The 21,520-nt window shown below is 41.9% G+C and overlaps 1 protein-coding gene across 2 annotated transcripts; it reads right to left on the reverse strand.

Moving 5' to 3' along the window:
- Window positions 1-9,873: 9,873 nt before the first annotated feature.
- Window positions 9,874-20,134, reverse strand: itfg2 (integrin alpha FG-GAP repeat containing 2). 2 transcript variants are annotated; one of them, XM_040140266.1, is made up of 12 exons: window positions 19,717-20,134; window positions 18,781-18,876; window positions 18,644-18,685; window positions 18,356-18,533; window positions 18,134-18,273; window positions 17,309-17,457; window positions 17,133-17,227; window positions 16,920-16,973; window positions 15,468-15,559; window positions 14,850-14,967; window positions 13,984-14,157; window positions 9,874-10,020 (listed from the first exon to the last, which is right to left on the reverse strand). In XM_040140266.1, exons 1-12 carry the CDS (start codon window positions 19,810-19,812, stop codon window positions 9,953-9,955), a joined length of 1,302 nt encoding a protein of 433 aa, XP_039996200.1. In that variant the 5' UTR covers window positions 19,813-20,134; the 3' UTR covers window positions 9,874-9,952. The 2 variants fall into 2 exon arrangements, with proteins under 2 accessions (XP_039996200.1, XP_039996209.1); XM_040140275.1 differs by lacking the exon at window positions 19,717-20,134 and adding an exon at window positions 19,328-19,420.
- Window positions 20,135-21,520: the final 1,386 nt, after the last annotated feature.

Consider the following 21,520-nt stretch of genomic DNA (forward strand, 5'->3'; position numbering starts at 1 on the left):
TTTGTGGTAAAGCAAGGTCTACCTTTTGCTGTCTTGTTTATTTTTTCATTGCTCTGGAAATTTACCAGGTCCAAGTGTCAAGACTTGAACGTTTTTGCTTTCAAGAGGAAGAATACAAAAAATCTGAGTCCAGACCTTCGATTGTCAAGTACAATTAAAGTCTCATGTCTTCGTTTTTGTGACGGAAGTTAGACTCAAGCCACTCTATGCTCTGTGCTATATTACAGATGCTACTGTGATAAGCCCAGGAAAAACAATATTACATCTGGTAAACCTGAGACCATGAGGTAAACCTAGAGGTGTACAGCTAAAGAAATGTCTGACAAAATCAGTCCCAACAAAGTAGATCATCCACTGCCATTATATTTTTGTTCTGAGACACATCTTCATTAGACTGGAAATTCATTTATGGTTTGACATGGCTGTTTTCCCCTCAAAAAAAGGAAACCGCTTTCATCTTATCAGAGCTGCGAGGTAATGCTATCTATTCGTTCCACTCCGCGTGACAGCTCTGAGCACCAGTAAGCCAGGGAAGACGGGGAGAGAACGTTACAGCCAAATGGAATTACAACAGAGCTTGTTGAAGAAGATCCCCCTCAATCTGCCGCCTCCCTTGTTTTGAGTCACTTAGCACACCACATCCTGTTAACACTGCAGCAGGTGACACTTCTGGCAGGAAAGTACCATTCGTCAAGTATTCTCACAAACAACACAAATGTGGTCGCTCTTTTCTCTCTGTGTCGGTGCCTCCAGACAAATGCACAATGCGTGCTTTGTCTCGAAACCACAGGCTGATCACTTTAGACACTGCCGGTCATTAAAACAAACATGAAAGAGGGTTTGTGTTGACTTTTTTTTTTTTTTAACTTAAGTTGACCTTTAGGCAGCAGCCAATTCTTGAATCTGCCAGCGCCATAGAAGTGTTTGCATACAGCAACGCGCCTCATCCTTTCATACAGTATGCATGTAAAAGCTCTTGTCATTTAGAGGGCAGATCTCGACTAGAGATTGCAGCAGAGGAAGCACACTGATCTGCAGCAGTCGGTGACTTCTATAAATCTCCACCCAGAGGACTAGAGGTACACACATAATAATGTGGTGAAATATGGTGATGTCCCCAGGCTTTCAGAGCCCATGAGGAGTGAAATCCCTGAGGATGCACAGGGAATCTCAGACTTACAGTACACTGCCCGTGTGCGTATTCACCTCTGTAACTACATTTATAGATAATCATTGGTATACCTCAGGTGTAGGAGCCGAACGCGGGACTAAAGTGGACAAAGTCAAACTGAAATGTGCATTTCGTAAATCAAGCAGTGGAAATGCAAGTCAGTTCGTAGAGTTTTAGGCTTTTAAGTCTGCATGTGAAACTCCAATTTGCAGCGTACGCTGTAGACGTCTGCTCCACTTCACATGATTGGAAGCTATGGAAGGCGAGTGTGGGTAGAAGGGCTTTGCCTTAGTTACAGACCTCTGATATAAGCACAAAGCCCACTCCTCCATCCAGACCCTCATCACAGCCTGTTCACTCCCACACCAGCAAGACTGTCTGCAAGTCAGGGCACAGAAGAAATTATTTACTTTGCCTGTCACCAGAAATAGCTTCCCATCTCTTTTTGTCTTTCAACTCTATCGGTAGCGTCTCCTACCTCCTTGTATCACTACCTCCATCTGGTGAAGAGATACAAACGCACGCAAGCACCCAAGTGCAGCCCTGCAGGGTAGCCACCCAGTGGGAATGACCCCACAAGCCTTAACCCCAGAGGGTGAGGTCGGGATGTTGTTAGGTGGACATTGATCAGACCAGGTCCTGTATGGGGAGGCAGCTCTTTTGTAACATGCAGCTCCAGGGAGTGGGAGATCCTCCAGAGAGGGTTTCTAACAAGACAAGGAAAACATTTAAGCTCTTGAATGAGAGAACGAATCACAGGGAAATTAACGAATAGACAGATGCCAATAGAGAAACGTTCATCCTTTTAGGCTGTGTTCACGTTATGTTGGAGTAAACGTAATTACAATTTTTCCAAATTGTAAATAGTGTTCATGTGAGCCCCCAAGGCATTGGGAAGCTAAAATTCTAGTTCTAGAAATCCGGAGCCTGGAGCACTCTGAAAGAAACTGGCACACCTTGCCAGAGTTTCCCACAGCAGTTTATGGTTCAAGGTGCCCCGCCCCGCCTGAAAACCACAGTAGCCACATTGCGCATGTGCAGTATAGCCCTCACACGAGCGGCTCTGCAGTCACACAACCGTGGTGCGACGATGTGAGCGTTTGCAAATCCTAAACATTTTAACCTCCGCCACTTCAACCACGAGCCAGTCAAGTCAATTTTATTTATCTCGCCCAAATCGCAAATTTGGCTCAAAGAGCTTTATAATCTGTACAGGACACAACACGCTCTGTCCTTAGACCCTTGATTTAGCCTAGCAACCAATTAGCCTAGTCACTACATGACCAAGTCTCCAGCCCCACCTGTCTTGCAAGAATGTATGTTAACACAGATACGTGTTCTCTCATATCTTGGAGTGTTGGACAATTAAAATATCTGAACTGTTGGTCGCGCAACAAAATGGTGGAAGTACATAACAGGCAGAATACAGAAGGTTGCCTCTGCAAAAGCCTAGCAGATGGTCTTCGTAAATTACCCGAAGCACCCATCCCAGCTACAACTCTACACACCTCTTTTCTGTGAAAAACGTTCTTACTTTCTTTGCCGTATTAAAAAAAAATCCTGCGTCATAATTGATTCTGTGCCGCATCATAATAAAGGCACTCTAAAATAAAGCCCGCATGCAGAAAAAGAATGTGGGATTAATTAAGATGTTCTTTTTCTTTTCAGCCTTTCATGGACCACCTTTCATGCTTAAACTAAAAGTGACACTGAGCCTTAAAAAGAACATTGTTCAGTCACATCTGACGCACACTGTTCCACTAATCAAAAGACTGTTGGGACTTTCAGCTGCATCCATAAAATTCGGTACATAAAACCCAAACACTTGCAGACGACTGTGTACAATCAAGCATCCAGTTCGATCGCAATCCTCTCCGCATCTGCTGAGATAAAACCAGTGGCTATTAAAGCTGCCTCTTGTGCTGTTCATCCTGCAGCTATCCCCCCGGCAAGCATGAGGGGATGATGAAACGCTGCAGAATTAAGCCTGACGCAGGCGAAATTGGGTGCTGTTAATCAGTGGTGTCAGTCCCCTCAGCGGCTCGGAGCTGTTGATGGAACGTGATGGAGCTTGTGTCAAGCTCTCCCCCTGTTCGGAGAGCCGGGGGGTCCAGCTGTCTGTCAGTCAGGATCAGATCCACATTACCACACCCGCCTCCCACTGGGTCAACGGGGACTGAGCACGGGAACTGGGCGAACGCTGGAGTGGGGGATGGTGATGGGAGCAGGCCGGAAGGGTGGGGAGAAATTAAGAGTTACATCTCACAATAGAGTGTCAGTCATTGTAAAGGATGGCCTAAAATATGACCCCACTGGATTTGTCTCAACACCAGTGGCGGAAGAAGTATTCAGATCTTTTACTTAAAATACTCCAGCATTCAAAAATCTACTTCAGTAAAAGTTCTTCTTCTGGGACTGATATTTTTTTTTTATACTTTACAGTATTAGATTATTATTAATGATGCAACACTGTGCAAGTAGAATTTTACTGTTGTAGCTGCTCGAGGTGGAGCTAATTTTAACTACTTTATAAACAGTTCCCAACCAGGGGTCGGGCCCCTCCAAGGGGATCGCAACATAAATTGGAAGGGTTGTGAGATGCTTGATGTGGTTTGAAAATAGGAAACACTAAGTTTTGTCACACAAATCTGTATTCACTGTTGCCTCTAGAGAGTTTGTTTTTTTAATGAAAAATATTTGATATCTTTACCCCTTTGGGTCTCAAACAGTTATTGAAATGAAAGAGACTCCTCGGACAAGGAAAACAAGAGCATCTCTCATTTCAGCAGGTGCCCCAAAAAACAACATATGTTTACGTTGAAGTGATTAAAAACCTCTGACTCTTGTGTGTGGAGAGCAAGGAAAGACGTACTGCAACATTGTTATGAGGCCACAGTGGCAGGAGGCCAGGGTGGGTGGATGGGTGGACAACACGGCAGACCACTGTTTGCTTCCTGTTTTCCTACCATCAGTCGACACTGGTTTCCTTTTATGTCATAACGCACTCAAATCAGGAAAACGCCCGTTTGTTATTCTATGGGGGCAGGAGCCAATGTATGACCTGTTTTGTCGCTGAAGTTGTAGAGCTTGCTGGAGAAAGTGAAACAACGTCTTGAAGGGTTCAAATTTCCTTCTTCGTCAGGGGTCACAAGCCAAACTGTTGGGAACCACCGATTTGATCTTTAAGAATCTATTGCCATTTCTGAAGCTTATCATGTGTTTTTTAAGGTAAAATCATAAGAAACTACTAACTATAACTGTCATATAAATGTAGTGGAGTAAAAAAAAATACAATATTAACCTGTGAAATGTAATGGAGTATAAAGTGGAATAAAACTGATATACTCAGGTATAGCACAAATTATACAATAACTGCTGAGCATCATGAGCCTCACAAGCGTAGGACTTGTTGCAGTGGACGGCATTAGGCTCTCAGGTGTTTCTGTCATCTGTCCCGCCTCCTGCAGCGTTACAACGTCTGAAGATGAGCTTTTCACCAAAAAAAACCCCCGATTCATGTTCTTTCAAAGCCGCCGCATAATTATCCTCGTGTGTTCAAGCAAACACAGCCTCCCCTGTCATCTGTGATGCATCAGCACTGTATTCAAGGTGTTTGAGACGTGTGTAAACTCCGTGAGTGAGTGAATGAATAACTCACCGTCTTAGCGCGGTTCAATGTGGATTTTGTGCAATCAAACATAAAAGCCGCAGATATTTCTCTGAAATCATATTCAGCATATTCAGGTATAAAGGTGCATCAAATTAGACTATGAATAGAGTACAAAAAAAAAAAGGATAAAAAAACTCCATCTGTTCCTCCATCTGGGAACAGCTTCTAAATGGACCCCGTAGTGGTTTTTCTAGTCTTCTGCTTTCTCAGAGAAAAGTAAAAATATTAAGAATATGATCGAGCATTCAATGCCAACTTTTCTTTGGTTAACAATTTTTTTTTGATATCTAATGCCATTTAAGCTGGACACCCCGCCAATGGCGCATCTCATGGTGCTTAAGACGCGGAAAAAAAAGGCGCTTTCCATTCTTTGATGATTCAGATACACTTTTAAGTCAGCTGAAGACCAGGCCGTCACAAGCGATGAAGGGGAGAAATGAAACGTGTGTTTCATCAGGCGCCCTAGGCAGTTCTTTCTGATTATGAGAACAGGATTTTGTGGAAGAAGAAGACTTTGTGTAAATTGGTGGAGACGGTGTGATAAGTTTACAACAGAGCTGCTTTAGTTATAAATGATTAGTCCATTAATTGTTTGGTCAATAAATAGAAAATTAATCGACAACTATTTTTTATAATCAACTGTAGGAAAAAAATATTTTTGTGGAGATTTATTTAGTAGTTTACCTCATTATACTTTTATTTATTGGGATGAGTGACACAATTTAATTAATGGCAATTATATATAAGTTTCTATAGTTCAAAGTATCTTCATGTTTGTGTAGATGGAGGACCACATAAAGCTGTGTACGTTGCATGTTGTGTTAGCAATTGTTTAGGTTGATAGAGTGATGAACTGCAAAGCAGACGGTGAAGTGATGAGTTATATTAGCCGTGGGAGTTCTGCTGTCCGACTGTGGAAGTGGTCATTAAAGTGCACCGGGTTACACTGAAGAAGCCCATGTGCTTTAACTTTTACCTGAGTCCTCAATAAGCTGTACTGGAGTAACTTTTCAACAGTTGAGAGTATCCAACAATACACTATTAATCATTTCTGTTATTTATCAAGCAAAAACGTCTAACATTTGCTGGTTCCAACTCCTTAAATGAGCGAATTTGCTTGGTGGTTTGTTTTGAATCTTTATTAACTGAAATTGTGGGCTGTTGACGAGAAAACAAGAAATTTTGAAGACATGACCTTGAGTTCTGGGAAAATATAATCCGTACTCTTCCCTAGCCCTATAATCCTCCGTTTAAAAAGATCATTTTTGAGAGCTTTGATAAAGCTTGATAGCAGATGATTTTAGTGCTTAGGTAACAATCCAAGGGGAGACCCATTTTTAACCAACAAATTGTGTAGGCAGTTGGAGCTGTGGTGTCGTTCGGTCTTCCAGCAGCAGAGAAGACCCAGACCAGGATCAGCCTTTCTTCCGCTGATTTTGCGGATGTTCTTACCTACTGCCTGACTACACTGTGACCTGGCCCTGGAGGTTGCGGAGGGTGGGAGGATGCAGTGCGTGCGCTTTAGTAAGGGGTGGGCTGTCAGTTCACGTTCAGCTCGCCGAGGAGATTTTCTTCATTTTGAGTAGCTACATTTCTTTTAGAAGATTAAGCTTTCAAGACTTCAGAAAAGAAGTTTAGAAAGCCCCTTTTAAAGTTGGATCAAATCATTATAATTCCCTCTATACTCAATCCATTAAAGGTTTTTCATAACGCCTAAACTTAAAGCCTGTATATGTGATACCAAGCAAGGCTCCAGCATCGATTCATAGGAGAGTATGTAGCGATCAGCCTCAAGGGAGTGTGGTTACATGCTGTCACGTTCTGTAGATGGGGTCCTCATGGCAGGTTTATTACTCACTAAAAGGACTCATGGCGGTTGGCTTCTCTAGACATTAAAGCCATGGTATAGACATCTGTAAAGATGACAAAAAGACAAAGCTATGTCTCAGAAGAAGTGTCAGGAATTGATCTTTGACAACAAATGATCCCTCTATTTTCCCTACTCTAGCATAAAAATATGATTTTTTTTCTTTACTGGATTAAGCCTAGATGAAAATATTTTATTTTAAGATGAAAAAGCCAATAGTTTGGTTTAAAAAAAACGCAGCCTAATGTAGCGAAGAATCACCACGCTTACCCTTATTTACATCGTCCGTTAAAACCAGTATAATCTGCAGGTCCAGCAGTGACTTTACACTGATTTAGGGATATTGGAGAAAAAAAAAGAGACAAAAACTGAAAAAAGAATTCAATTTCAAAAATTAAATAAAATGGAGAATTCTGAAATAATTAATAAAAATACAATAAAACAAAACATAAAATACAGATTAAAATAAACAATGAATGGAAATCATATTAAAAGAATATTTAAATAATAAAATGATAAAATAAAATGATAAAATATGTAACCAAGAATCTATATTAAAAAAGAAATATACTCCAATAGGTACCACATAATTTTCAGACTCTAGTCTTGAGAAAAGAACCTAAATCTAACTTCTCACTGAGGCCTGCTGGTGACACAGAGTTAAGTCTGTATATCCAAAAAGCCTTTATTTAAAGCAGCTACCTCCCCCGTGTAGTTTTTCAAAAAGCAATCATACAGTTATTTTTGAAATCTAGACCTTGACATTTACTCCATACATCACTGAAATGATCCCCAGAACTCATGACCCAAGAACCTTTCCACAGCAATGGAGGCTGTATGTCCTTCTTGTACTTGAAATATGCTCTAGTACCATTATAACCCTTTTCTTAACTCCTCAGAGAGGTGAATACAAAAATCCTACATGGATAAAAACAAACTCTCTAGAGGCATGTCCTTCGTGGGCCAACTTTCAGACGACAGTTTTGCTGCTAAAAAAGGGCAACTTGGGCTTCAGTTATAGAAAATACGAGAAATGGTGTGGCCAAAATAGTTGCAGATAAATGCGTACACACACACACGCACACGCACACACACAAGTTCAGTTAGATCACGACAAGGTCATTGCCCCTATGTGGTAATGTCCCAGGGTCACATGTCTGAGACGCGTTTTCTGTCCAGCCTGCCTGGGAAAATATCGGAGCACAAGTCACAGTCACACAGGATTCACCCCTGGAAACCAGGCAGGACTTTGCATACTAAACGGCCGACATTTCCTATGGGAAATCAGAATGGAAATGAGAGGCGGGCGGTGGATTTTAACGCCACCAAGTCCAAACAAACCCACCTAAATCCACGTACAACAGATAGGATCCATGAGAACAACAACACAACGCATCGGCCTGCTCCTACCTAACCATTAATGGCCATTAACATGAATCAGCGTGAGCTAACGGCACAGGAATGCTCACCACTTATAAGGACAAACTGCAGCTGAACAGCGGATGTGTTGATTTTTGTGATATGACTGCAACTGCTGCGATTATATTACCCACCGATGTTAAACTTAATCATGACTCATCCTCCGACGCTAATGACTGCTGGACATAAACAGACTCAATTATCATTATAGTAATGAATCATTATATAACCTACAAAATATTTGGGACGCTTGATCTTTCCATGACCTACACTGATGAGGTTAAATGGGCCATAAGTCAAGAACCCTAAATTGAATTGCCTTGAATTAAAATGATACCAATCAGAAGAGAAGAGATGGAGATTAAGAAAAGGAGAACAGCTTGGAAGGGATTTTTAGGCTTCAAAACAAGTGAGATGTAGATAATTCCTAATATTTTGTTTAGTGTAGAGCTAAAGGTTTTAAAAAAAAAAAAATAGTCCTCACCGACTGTCCATATGCTGATACCTATAATTCTGTTAACAATAGGAAAAACAGAACATGCCAGCCTTATCCAAACTGATATTTCAGACAATTTTGCGCCTCCAACTTTGTGTCAACACCTTTGGGATAAGGCCTTACGCCCCACGTGTCGCACTTTGGGGCTGAATGGGGGGCAAATCCCTGCAGCCAGGTTCAGAAATCTTGGGGAAAAACACTGAAACCAGAGGCGTGGAGGCTGTTAACAAGTGCAGAATAATGCCCACGGCTTTGAGATGTCAATACACAAGAGTCCATAAACAGTACTTTCAGGCATTTGGTATATCTACATTTCAAAGGTTATTGATAGAAATAACAATAACCACACCTCCATACAACAGCTTGAATACACTGAGAATATCTGTTACTTGACAGGTAAATTGTGATTAGGATGATTCCTCTTTTAAGTCTGACGAAAACAAGTGAAGACAAAACACAACCAACCAAGCTGATCTGTGAACCCCTGAGCTCAGGTACTTGGTCCTATAGGCAAAGCCTTCCCTCGGCTCGTCTCCTAAAGGGCAGAAACACGGGAGACATGAGAGGCTGTGGCCCACCAGGACACCTGACCCTGCCTCCACTCTCAGGCACACCAAGGCCCTCGCTCACACAGACACAAACAGCCACGTAACTCATTTATATTGCATGAGAGAGAGAGAGAGAGGCCGTCTGCGTAGGTGGTTATAGGATCTTTCCATTGGGAACGGCGGGTGATTCCCCCCGTACCTCCAATCGTCACACCCTGCAGGCACGACGCCGCTCGGCCGACAAACAACACTGCCGCCTCGCTGCCGCGCCAATCTCATTATGTAACAAATATTGGACTGTGTTATATCTTTAGCTCTTTATATCTCGGAGATGATACACAGGATACAAGAAAAATTCTGAGAGACTACATTAGATAAAAAGGGAAAAGGCAGTGAAGCTCTTCTCATCAGCTTGTCTGTGCGGACCGACGGCAGAATAATGCCTCCGCTCACCCTCCTTGCTCAAAAAAATTCCCACATTCACCGGTGAAAACAGCAGGTTAAAGAGTATAACATTCCCCTTGCATTGCGTCTGAGGTTTTCATCCATCTCGCAGCCTTGTTAGAACCAACCCGGGTTGACAGAACACCAGGGGCTGAGCCGTATCTGTGATTACAGCCGGCAGCGATTAGCTCAGAAACCCGAACCCTCCACGTCTATCCGCAGGGAACACAAATAACAAGACCAGCCGCTCAGAGGACAGACAGTCTGTGTTTATTAACAGAGTATTTACAGTCAGAGAGGAAAACAGAGACGGCATTGGTGCCGTTGTGTCACTGTGCTACGTATGTGAATCCTTATAGAGAAGATCTGCCACCAGCGCTCTCACTGCTGCCGGGTCCTCAGCATCTGTGGAGGGAAAACACAAAGGTGGCACTATGACCACTGACATGTGACACTCGGCGTGTGACCAGATAGACATTACTTCTCTCTTTTCCTCTAACGTTCACACGTTCGAGTGCTGGATGGGTTACCGTACCGTACCGTACTGTACAGACATTCACGTTGGCCCGTGTTGTACTGTTTGTGAGGTACAAACGACTGACCCAAATATATGTTGTTAATATGCAGGCGACAGGAAGACAGAAGATGCTGCTTTCATCATTCAGCAGTTTTCAAGCTCCTGCAGAGCCAGACCTGACCTTTGTTTGTAAATTATTTCCCTCCTACGTTCCTGCTCTTTACCTAATGGATTGAGTTTTAGCATTTTCGCATTTACATCACTTGTCACGGCTGTAATGAAGTCCTTTCATCCCTTGCAATGTGCATCTAATTTTAATACGAGCGGACGACCTGCTGCAGCTGCCTCACAGAAGAAACAATTTTCCGGTAGCACCCTCTCGTTTCATGCATTTCATCTTGGGAATGGTGCAGTTCCACTTGAACGAAAGCGAAAATTTCAGAAACCCTGTGGAGTTTTTTGACCACTAGTAACACTATGGAGCGATGCTTTTACAAGTGGGTCCGCATCTTGTTTGCTTCACACCTTCGTGCCAATGGCTTCAAACTGTTCCACCGATCTACAGTTGGCAGCAAAGCGCCAAGAAACGCAGCAATGTGCCAGGAAAGGCAGAGAAGACGAAGACTGCTAGCTAGATAACATGGATGTGAACAATACAGTTTTCATTAAAAAAAAAAAAAAAAAAAATCGTCTTTCCAAATGTTTCATGAAGACGAAAATGTATCCGACACATTTGTTGGACCACAGGGATACAAAATGTGTTTTGGTGAGTAACACTGAATGTGAACAGAAACTTTTTTACATAAAAACTCCAAGGGGGCACCTTTAATATTATGCAGGGCGCCAATGCAACCGAAAAGGGATTTTGGTCGGAGGATGGATGAGGCCTCCTGTACCACTGGACACACTTACTGTGAAGCGGCTGCAGAGTAACTGAATTAGCTACTGGCATTAATAAGTGCGAGGGGATCTATCTTTCGTCCTTGCCATAATGTACACTAGCTAAATATCTGCTTTTGTAGGCACAAAAGACTAATTTTGCGGTCAGCCATTGCCTACAAGACCTGCCATGCTTTTTCCCTCCAGTGTAACAAAACACCGCTTACGTTGCACAGCTCAACACTTCTCTTGGACTGAAACACGCGATTTTCTCGAGTCGAAACTGGCTGATGATTGAGCTCCTCGATGACAAAGTAAAGGCAAACGACAACGTAGAAGGAACTGTCCATATTCAGAAGCCTTTCCACGATGTGATGGAGAACTGACAGGCTCTTCGTAAACCTTTTGGCTAAAGGGCGGTTATTAAGGCGGATGAACAGCAGGGAAGAGCCGGAGAGCTGCTGCTGACATTTCTAGGAGGTCAGGGTGAAGCGGCTAACACAGCTAATGCCGCGCAGTAGAGTTTTCCTTCCCTTCTTTTCCTTTTTTCATTTCCTTTTTATTTTTATTGTTTGTCTTTTCTGTGTATTTAATGACGATATGTTTTAGTAAAACTGCACGTGAAATTTAATGAACCTCAAGCTATTTTTGATGGCAATTTGGTTGCCTAAATGGTAGACAGCGATGTTACGTATATGTTACATATACACTACATATATTTTTACACAGCTACTTGTCCTCAGTTGTCGCCTCTCCTCTCTCTTTCTTTCTCCCTAGGCTGCAACATAAGACATTTTCCACAGTGGGTTAGGTAACACACCTGTGAAATCACAGTCAAAAGCAACACAACAGGCCCAGAGGTTGAATTATTAACACAGGCAGCAGGAAGCTGCGCTAACACCACCACCACCGGGCTTCAAAAATATCAGCCGGAACGTGCATTTTCATCTGCCATCATAATGCTCCAGCAAATCCTGGTAATCGTGTGTTTGCGTGTCATCATCGCTTTTTCTCCCCTCACTAAATAGGCTTCCACTCGTTTCACAGTGCCTTTCTGGCAGGAGGCGGTTGACTAGCTGGTCATCCATGCAGACCAAAAAGCACGGACTAATTTGTAATTTAATCGGCTTTTTTTTTTTTTCTCTTGTAAAAACATTTTTATATGTGACAGGCATGGAGACTGAAAATGCACTACGACAGAGGCGAGATTAATGTTCCACTACAAAAGCACATTAACAAAGGAAATTAGCGGGAAAGAAATAGCCATTGTGCGCATGCAAAATCATTAACCCAAGTTACTGACTTGGTTAAACATTGTGTTTGTCAGGAGGACTGTGCCTGGTTTCGCAGAGACACAATATTCCTCCGAGGGGAGGATAAAAGATAAAAAAAGAGTCCGAGAGCAGTATCCTTGGCTTCTGCCGTCTGTGTGCTCGTGGATTACAGCCCCTCTAAAAATACTAAAGTCTTTTTAGCTCAGTTGACTGACTTGCTATGGATTTATGTACATCTGGATGCAGAGATGAAAGCATTGTATTAGAGGCTTAATCGACTTCCTCCCTGGCCTCTTTTCTTTACATGTAACATCTTGGTGTCCTTAAGATTTTCATGAAATCATGGAACCTGTTTTTTCAACAATACCCATTCAGTGTATTTACATTCTGTTATTACAGCTTTGTGTGTTATTTTTTATTTTTAGCGATGGAGTCCGCCATTTCCCGCGTTGGATTCAGACTCTTAGCACAAGGGGTTCATAGAAAAAAAAAACAAGCGTGCGTGTAATCTAGTGCGATTTTATCTCACTGATATCAGCCTCACTCTTTGCTGTTCACTCTCCTAGTGACGCATTCCAAGCAGATTTCACTTCCTATTCGTTTCTGTGATGAACTGAATGAAACCCATTTTGCCTCCCACGTTGTTCTCTTCGCTCCGGAGTTCAATCTAATTTAACTCTCCAGTATCCAGCAGGTCTGAGACAGGGCCTGACAGGGATTGACCTCTCATTTGGGAAATAGTGTTGTGCTTATATTCCTGTTTATGTGACTGCACTGTGGAATAATACAAGCAGCAGATAAGAACTGATAGGAACACACACTTAAGATAAGGAACACAGCTCGGCTTCAGCGGGTGCAAGAACAACAACGGAGATTAATGACAATAAAGTGTTTGACAAAGAGCTCCATAATTCACAACTTTGTGGACTGCTGTTGTCAGCCTGGTAGACATGTCACAGCACCCGCAGTTTATATTTACAGCCCAACCCGTGCTTTTTCCTGTCTCGCCTTCTTTCAGCCACACACCATTAGTGCAAAATTTGGCGCGATAGATTTCTGTGCGGCTGCAGCTTAAGGCTGTATCAGAGCTGTATCACGTTACTGCCAACATTTCCTGCTGCTGCCGCTCTGCAATAAAAGCATCCAACTGGCGGAACACAGGGAGTCTCTTATTGTGAAGCAGCTGCAGGAACTGCAGTGTCTTGAGGTCAGTGGTAACCCGCAACTGTTCATCACAAATTTGACATTTTTGCAAAGGAGTGATGAAAAAAGTGGGAGCAGCCAGAGTGAGCTGTTGCATGACGAGCTGCAGGTGACAGGCTGCACACCTTCAGCTTTACTGTGTCCCGCTGCTGCGTGGAAAAACCTCTCCCTCCATATGCAGCGTGAAATCAGACTGCAGTCGCAATTGTTATCGCTTTTTTTTTTCTTCTTTTTTTTTTAACTTTATTAAAACTATTTGAGTTTGTTTGGCTGCGCTGTAAATACATACACCAGTTGCTCTTTGCTTGTTAATTTGTGAATTTTGTTTGTGCCTAAGAGAAAATACTAAATACAAGAAAAGTGGTGACAGTTTCTCTTAAATAACTCGTATGTGCCACTACGGCTGATATTTGCACGAGGCCCATTAAACTCGCCAGCAAGCAGGATCTCGTTAACAGCAAAGTCTTTCATGCGGGGATCATTCGGTGTACTCACCGACTCCAAGCAACTTCAGGCGGTTTTTAAACTCAGGTTTCTCCTCCAGGACCCGCAGCAGGTTAGTGGACTCCATGCGCTCCAGCTCCACCTTCCAGTAGATGTGGATTTTGTTATTGAAGCTCACATACACAAGGCAGGGGCTGTTTTTACCCTCCTTACAGGTATACTGACCTGCAAACACACACACAAAACCATAAATAAATATCGCACTGTTTTTTCTTTTCTGAATATGTGGCCGGCAGTGCTGTGATCAAGCCTTGTGCGCGAATCCCAATGAACACATCACAGGGGTTGACTGGTTTCATACACATACACTCTGGGTGCAGCAAAAAAACAAAAAAACAAAAAAAAACCCAAAAAATCTCACTGGAATCAGACAGATCAAACAAAGCCTCTTGCTTCTTTAGTTCACTTACTACTATACATGTCACATTAGCTCTCTCAGATAATTGTGGCTTGTAGAGAGACTGTAGAGAGATTTGACAGCAAAGAGGGAGAAAGTATGAGGAAGAGCAAACGACTGCAGCTCAATGTTGCCACCTACTGTTGTTCCCTCTCTTTTCTCCCTGTCTCTCTCTCTCTCTCTCTCTCTCTCTCTATCATATCCTGTCCTATCCAGGATCGTGTGTGTGTTGGGAAGATAAACCGTCACACCTGAACCCTAAACTTACAAAATTAATGAACATGCCTTTAAATCTGCATTGTCACTGTCACGGTCATCGTCAATAAAGAAATTATCCATGATTCAAAAAAAGGTTGGAAACCCCTGCTCCAAAGTACAAAAGGACAAGCATGCGCTCGCAAAACTAATCGGGTAAACAAGATCTTATGGGGTCAAGAATGAGAAACACGAAATGTCTCACCCGCACAGAAAGCGTTGACGTTCTCATCAAACTGGAACCGCACTACTGTCCGGTTGTGGTCGATAATGTAGGTTTGACCATCCCAGGCGCACGCTACCACCTCCTCTCTGCCGTCGCCCTGGAGGCCGACAAACAAGCGTACATGCTTAGAGCTCAGCTTTATTTTTCCACTTCTAGTGTGGATCCAATGTGCATATGGTAATTTGATTGTATCATTGTTTGTTTTATGTGTTGTTTGTGTTGGGTGCTGTTTTTTATGTATTTTCTTGTTGAGGGGTGGGCATTGCAAATGAGCTTAGGCTACAGTGCTGAGGTATGTGGCATGGGTTCATGCTATATACTGTACATGTCCCTGTGAAATGAAATTTTTAAATAAAAAAATATGTTTCGGTTATTTCACTCTTTTTCGATAGTTTAATTGTTTGCTATGTTCTTCTGTTGAATTTTCTCTGTCTGATTTTATTCAACTATAGCATATAATATAGCTTTGTTTTGAAAAGTAATTTATAAATAACATTTCATTGCCAATATATTCGTTATTAAATGAATACTAAATGCGTTGAATGAATGAATAAATAAATAAATAGAAAATAACAACAAATGTACAAACAAACTTACAGTGACGTCGAGCTTCTGCAGGGCAAAGAGCTGATGATCCACCTGGACTGACCACAACAGCTGCTCTGAGCTGTCCATCAACTTCAGGGTACCTTTAACATATGAAGGCAAAAAGAGATGTGAAAACAATATCAAAGAGCAGTGCTGACTATACCACATGTAAGGGAGCTTTACCTTTAAAACTGTGATTAAAAATAAAGCATAAATCAGGGAACTACAAGAAATACTATAGAGCTGCTAAAAATCGCTTTCTGAAAAAGACAGAAGTTTTCTTTACAGTCTTTTCACAAAGGAAATCATTTAAGAGCAAAGCTTTTGTGTCCATGTGTGGTCTGACTTTTTATCAAAAGGAAAAAAGCAATAACTACAATGGCACTCAGTTGAGCGCATACCTCTGCCGAGGCCCATGTAAAACATCATACACCAGACTGCAGAGAAACAAATTCAAATTCGCAGTAAATGATCCGCATCTGCCCCAAAGTTTTCCCAGGCCCGTGCCCCATCACTCCACCAAGTTTGCCGCAAAATCGGTTCAGTGCTTTTAGCATAATCCTGCTGACAAATCAACAGACACGGGCGAAAACTTAACCTTCTTGGCCGAGGTAATGAAAGGCTACAACTCTATTACACAGACCATTATGATTCTGAAAAAAAAGGCACAACAGAGTGAATTTAACCCTGAGTTCAGTCCAAATTGTGCACATCGTCTTGCCAATAATGTGAGCCTTGGAATGTCAATGCTGCTCAGAGGATTTGTGACACTTTCACCAGTGGTGTCCATGAAAAACAATACCTGATATGATAGAGATAAAACTGATGATAAAATACACAGAGCAGCACACAAGCTCAACAGATCTCTGTTTAAACATCACTTTCAATTTTCAGATTGATAACAGAAAATCCCCCCTCACCCGTGTTACCAAGAGTACAAAACGATGCTGTATCAGTGTAGGCTGTACAGAAGTAAATACAACCCCTGAAGCAAAAAGATATTAAAGCCTTTCCTTTTGAGCCTGTCTTCAGATGTTAAAAGCATCGTTACCTTTTTATCTCATGAACTTGAAAAATAGAAATAAATCAACAGTAACTGTGGTCTGTTCAAAAGTTTGGGCACCCCACTAAGTTATGCACATCAGGAAATCAGTTCCCTAAATATAATTTTTGAATTTATGCTAAAATCCCATATCTACTATCACACACTCCTGTGGTTGGTCTGTTTTGCTTTCAGACCCCGAATTAAAACTCACCGGCGGCCGTTTGGAAGCGGATCGAGACCTGGCTTTTAAGGGCTTGTTTGGTCTGCTCAAACAAACCGAACTAAATGAGCAACCGCAACAGTTTGTTTGAAGCAAACCAAACAGATTAGATGTAAAAAAAAATTATTATTATACAAGCAAAATATACTGATGTTTTGCCAAAAAAGGATGAAAGTGTTCTAAATAAATGACTCACCATCCAAAGTGCAGAGAGCGAAGAGCCCACATTTAGAAGATTCCTCTTTGGAACCTGATGAAACACAAGGATCATCTATCAAAATTTATTCAACAAAATCTTTTAGATCAAGGTTAAGCTTACAACCCTTTTTCAGAAGATATAACTTACGAGTGACCAACGGTACATAAAGTGTCTTGTATAGTTAAATAAAAACAGCCAACGATTCGGTACCTTTGCTTATGCTGCCAATGAGATGAGTGGAAACATTCTTGTTGTGTATCCGGCCAGTGGTCAGATGGAGAACTACGTCTCTCGAAGGCCCCTCACTGCGAGCAAAGAAACCGAAGCTTTGTAGTTAATGTAACCATTCACAGTTTAATTAACATGAGTATTATGACAGGGAGTACCTCCCAGGGGTGGCAGGGGCGTCTTCTCCAGAGCCAGAGGAGTCCTGCTGTGTCCAGGAACACAGCAGGATAGCGTAGCCGCAGCCGGGCTGGGACACCATCAGCTCTGGTAAACCCTCCGGACCCGGATTCACTGACAAACTGTCCACCTGCAATATAGGCAACATCATTACCCTCTGACTGCGGCTTCAATTAGTTTTATAGGCATAGGACAACTATGTGGCACTTGAATAGTAACTGAGCTGAATTTATCTTTTTATAATGTCTATAATGATTTCTGACCTCTTATGCCAAGATGTACAAAGCTAGCAGAAAACAGCGTAGCTTAGCACAAATACTGGAAACGGGGGAAACAGCTCTGTCCAAAAGTTTTTTAAAAATCTGTCTGCTAGGACCTCTAAAGCTCACTCACTAACATGTCTTTATGCTATGCTACGATAACCGTGTCCTGGCAGACATGAGGATGGATTCTGTTTTTTAACACAACTAAAGGCAAGAAAGCAAATATTTCTCAAAAGGTGGAATTATTCCTTTAACAGCTTTGACTCTACCATATTTTCTATCTGTGTTAAAAACCTAACTTCCCAGTGCAGTGCCGTACAGTAATGTTCACTTTGCACATGTTGGGATTATCGGGAATCTTAAGAGTGGATCGTAAGAGATAACCACGAATAATACTGGTAATAATAAATGTTATACTTCAGTGTAGATCACTGTTGCAAGCTAAATAATGTTGTTCAGCTTGTAGAAAGTAAAGGCTCAACTTTCTGTAAAGTTCTGCTTGGATGAAACTGTACTAGTGCCAACAGCGAGAGTCTGCCGTACCTGCCCCTCGAGTAGCCATTTCTTCAGCAGAATCAGCTGACCAGATCCCAGGTCTGAGCTGTCCGACGGCTCCTCCCATCGGAAAGCTCGCACCACCCGGTCCGTGTAGCCCACCACCAGCTCACAGCGTCCGTCGCCATCTACAGACGTGCGCACACTGCAGTCAAATTCAAACGCACAATACACAGGATGCACGTAGGCGACCGCAGAGCAAACATTTACCGATATCACTTATAAGGATGACTTTGGTGTTGGCAGGAATGTGTTGGGTGAAGAAGGGCTTCTGGTCATCAGAGGACAGGAATTCATGCTGACTGGATGAGTCTGCTTTGCTTGCAGTGGCGGCCGTCAGGTCAAAGAGGTGAAACCAGCCCTCTGCACCCACAGCTACCACCAAGTTCTGACAAACAGGGGGGAAAAAAACAGGACGCACACAACGCTGGGACTACATCACCACTTAAGATATCCAGGTTTTGGTGCTGCTGCTCAATTATCATCTCATTTCCTTACCTTTCCTTTGTTGCAGACATCTCCAACTGCAACACAGGTCAGCTGGAAAAACCAAGACACATTATATGAGTAAAAGAAACAAATTCACTCTATGAAGTCTGGAGCTTTCAGCCCAGTGGTCTTGTTACTCTACTGACCATGCCCACACAGATCCTTGTGATCCAAGGTTTGGAGTCATCGTTCTTATACACGAGAAGCTTTCCACTGGTGTCTCCTACGACCAGCTCGTTCAACTACAGCGAAGGGAGACAGACAGCTTGTTCACTCGGCCATAATACAGAAGGAATAGTTATTTCGCGACCACTGCTGTTAAACCACTGTGCAAAGATAACCTGAAAAGTGCTGTTAATCTTGGTTGTGATCTATAAATTGCGTTGGACACACTTGGTACATCTAATTTATCTTCTGGTTGCTATATTAATGATAAATTGTGAAAGAGAGGCCATGCAAATCTCATTATTATATCAGGCGTGTGGGCAGGAGGCAAAAACAATATCAAGACGAAGGGGTAGGCACGCTGAGTTAATGCTCCAAAAATGATAAACGGAGCACAGCTGTGATGTTTCAACATTATGTCTTCTCCGTGTAGACTATAAATGTTTTTCAGCTGATACATTAGTTTAGATACCATCAGTTACACCACCACGTACACATCAAATTTAGGGCTACACCACCATTACTTACAGTTTCGATTGACACAATTTATCCATTGTGAATAAACGACAATCACAATTTCTCACAGCGTACTTAGTCCAACCGACAGTCCAAAACGGAGAGATGTTTAATTTGATCGATTACCAAAAACTGATGCAATTTTCTGGTGACAGACTAATCAATCAATCACTTAACGGTACATTCAAAAGTATTGCAGTGTAAATGATCCTTGCAAGGTCAATTTATGTACGGAAGTATTGTAAACACGTAAAAGTCCGCACTCAATCGATATCTTTTTTTTTCATGGTTGGTTTACGTTGCTCGATACAGCAAGCTCTGGATGCGACTGAATGTTAGGCGATGTAATTCATGAGCTGTGGACAGATGAAATTTGATGAAAGTGAATATAGCTTCATTACCGAGTCGTTGTCCGCATCGCCCAGACAGATCGCATGAGGAAACAGAGTTCCTGTGAAATCCAAGCTAACCCGCTGGACATAGTTTAAAGACCGCATAGCTACTACTGTTGGCTATATTTTTAAAACCGCAAAATAACCCTAAACATTTGGGTAACTTATTCTATTACTACAGAAGCTAGTTCATGTGTTGATAGCTATCTTAGCTACCGCTAGCTCACCAAAGCCGAGACTGAGACGCTATTAACGTTAGCCTGACAGAAAGCGCAATATAATATACCTAACTGCCTTTTAAAACCTGTGTTTGTCGAATTATTTTAAAGCCTGTATACATATATATGTTTTGTGGCGACATAGGTGTATGGCTGCTAGCTCAGTTAACATACACACGCTTCTTCGTAGTAAACAAAACCATGTGACCAACGCCCTACGGCAGCTCCGTATAGACAAAACATCCCTTTTGCGAAACCTTACCACGGTTCCTCTGGCGTTATTGGTGCACAGGTGTGTTATTTCACGTTTTCTATGAAGGAGTATCACTGTTATGAATGTTTTTAAAAAACAAAAAAAACAAAAACATTAACATCTTGGATTTGATGAAGATTGATTGGCACCCTAATTTGTTTTAATATGGGACGAAATAGTGGCATCTGGCGGTGGAAGGGTGTAAGTGCACAAACAGACACACATATGGAGCTATTTTCACGCCCTTTGAATGACACCATAGCAGGAAAAATAAAGCACTGTACTTTTAGTGGCTTAAACGTTTGCAATCCATCAATTAACTTCATACAAAGTCCAGTAGTTTTCGACGTGCTCGGCAGGTAGGTTGTTCCAAGCATCTTGGAACACTTGTCACAGTTCCTATTTATTAATGGTTTATGTGCTGTAATTAATGACTCTATTACTGGTTGATAAATCCTTGACTGATGCTTCTTGGATCAGTTATAAGCCAGTAGTCAGGTGAACTTTTGGGTTGCAAGATTGTGTAAAAATCTGAGGACACTTGGTTCTTTTTAAGCTCTTCAGTATATCAGGGAGACTCCTCCTAGGGACTGTTTGATCACTCCTCTTCTGGAAAAGGGCTGCAGGACGTCAGAATCAATTTATCAATTTATAACCAGCTTATTAAAATTCACGGCCACAGACTTGATGGATTATTGTAGAACCCTTTATTAATTATTCATTAACAGTTGTAGGTGACTGGCTAACTTTTGCTGATGGTCTGTTACAAACTGAAAACCCCACTGACCGTTATCGATGACTTACTAACATTTATAACTGCAGACTTGGCGGCTTGTGGGGGTCTCCCTAAAGACTTTAAGTTTCTAGTAAAGCGTCATGCTGAGAGGAGGATTTTCCACACCTGGCAGCCCAAAAAAGTTGTCGCTGTTAATGGCTCGGGACTGTCAAGCACGAGTAAACGATTTATTAGGACTAAGACTGATAAAGACATTAATTACAGATTAAAAACCCTTTATAAATGGCACCTTATCAGAAAATTATACCAATATATTTGTTTTGAAATTGTCAGATATATTGGTTCTAACTTTTCTGTCCACTCCTTTGCTGTAGAGAGATGTTCTGTTTGTTTTTTATATTTACGGTTGAGGCAAAAAAGCAGTATCATATCTTATGTGTATCTTTTTTATCATCTTAACAAAATGTCACATTCACAAAAGTACATTTTATGAGGGAAAAACCTTAATTTTGATATTTCTTTATAAATGAAATGTAACAGTGCATTCAAACCACTTTGCACTGTACCAAGCTCAAAGCCTTAGAGATTCTTAATGTATGTAAATAG

The sequence above is a fragment of the Xiphias gladius genome, chromosome 2 (genome assembly GCF_016859285.1).
Source record: "Xiphias gladius isolate SHS-SW01 ecotype Sanya breed wild chromosome 2, ASM1685928v1, whole genome shotgun sequence".
Lineage (NCBI taxonomy): Eukaryota > Metazoa > Chordata > Actinopteri > Istiophoriformes > Xiphiidae > Xiphias > Xiphias gladius.

Bases quoted from the DNA above. Each gene is read 5' to 3' on its own strand.
- itfg2 (XM_040140266.1), bottom strand. From the start codon at position 19,812: ATGCGGTCTTTAAACTATGTCCAGCGGGTTAGCTTGGATTTCACAGGA. The intron at 15,560-16,919 runs GTGAGTCATTTA...CATATGTTAAAG, and splicing joins CGCTCTCTGCACTTTGGATG to GTACCCTGAAGTTGATGGAC. The intron at 10,021-13,983 runs GTGAGTACACCG...TTCCCTCCACAG, and splicing joins CCTGAAGTTGCTTGGAGTCG to ATGCTGAGGACCCGGCAGCA.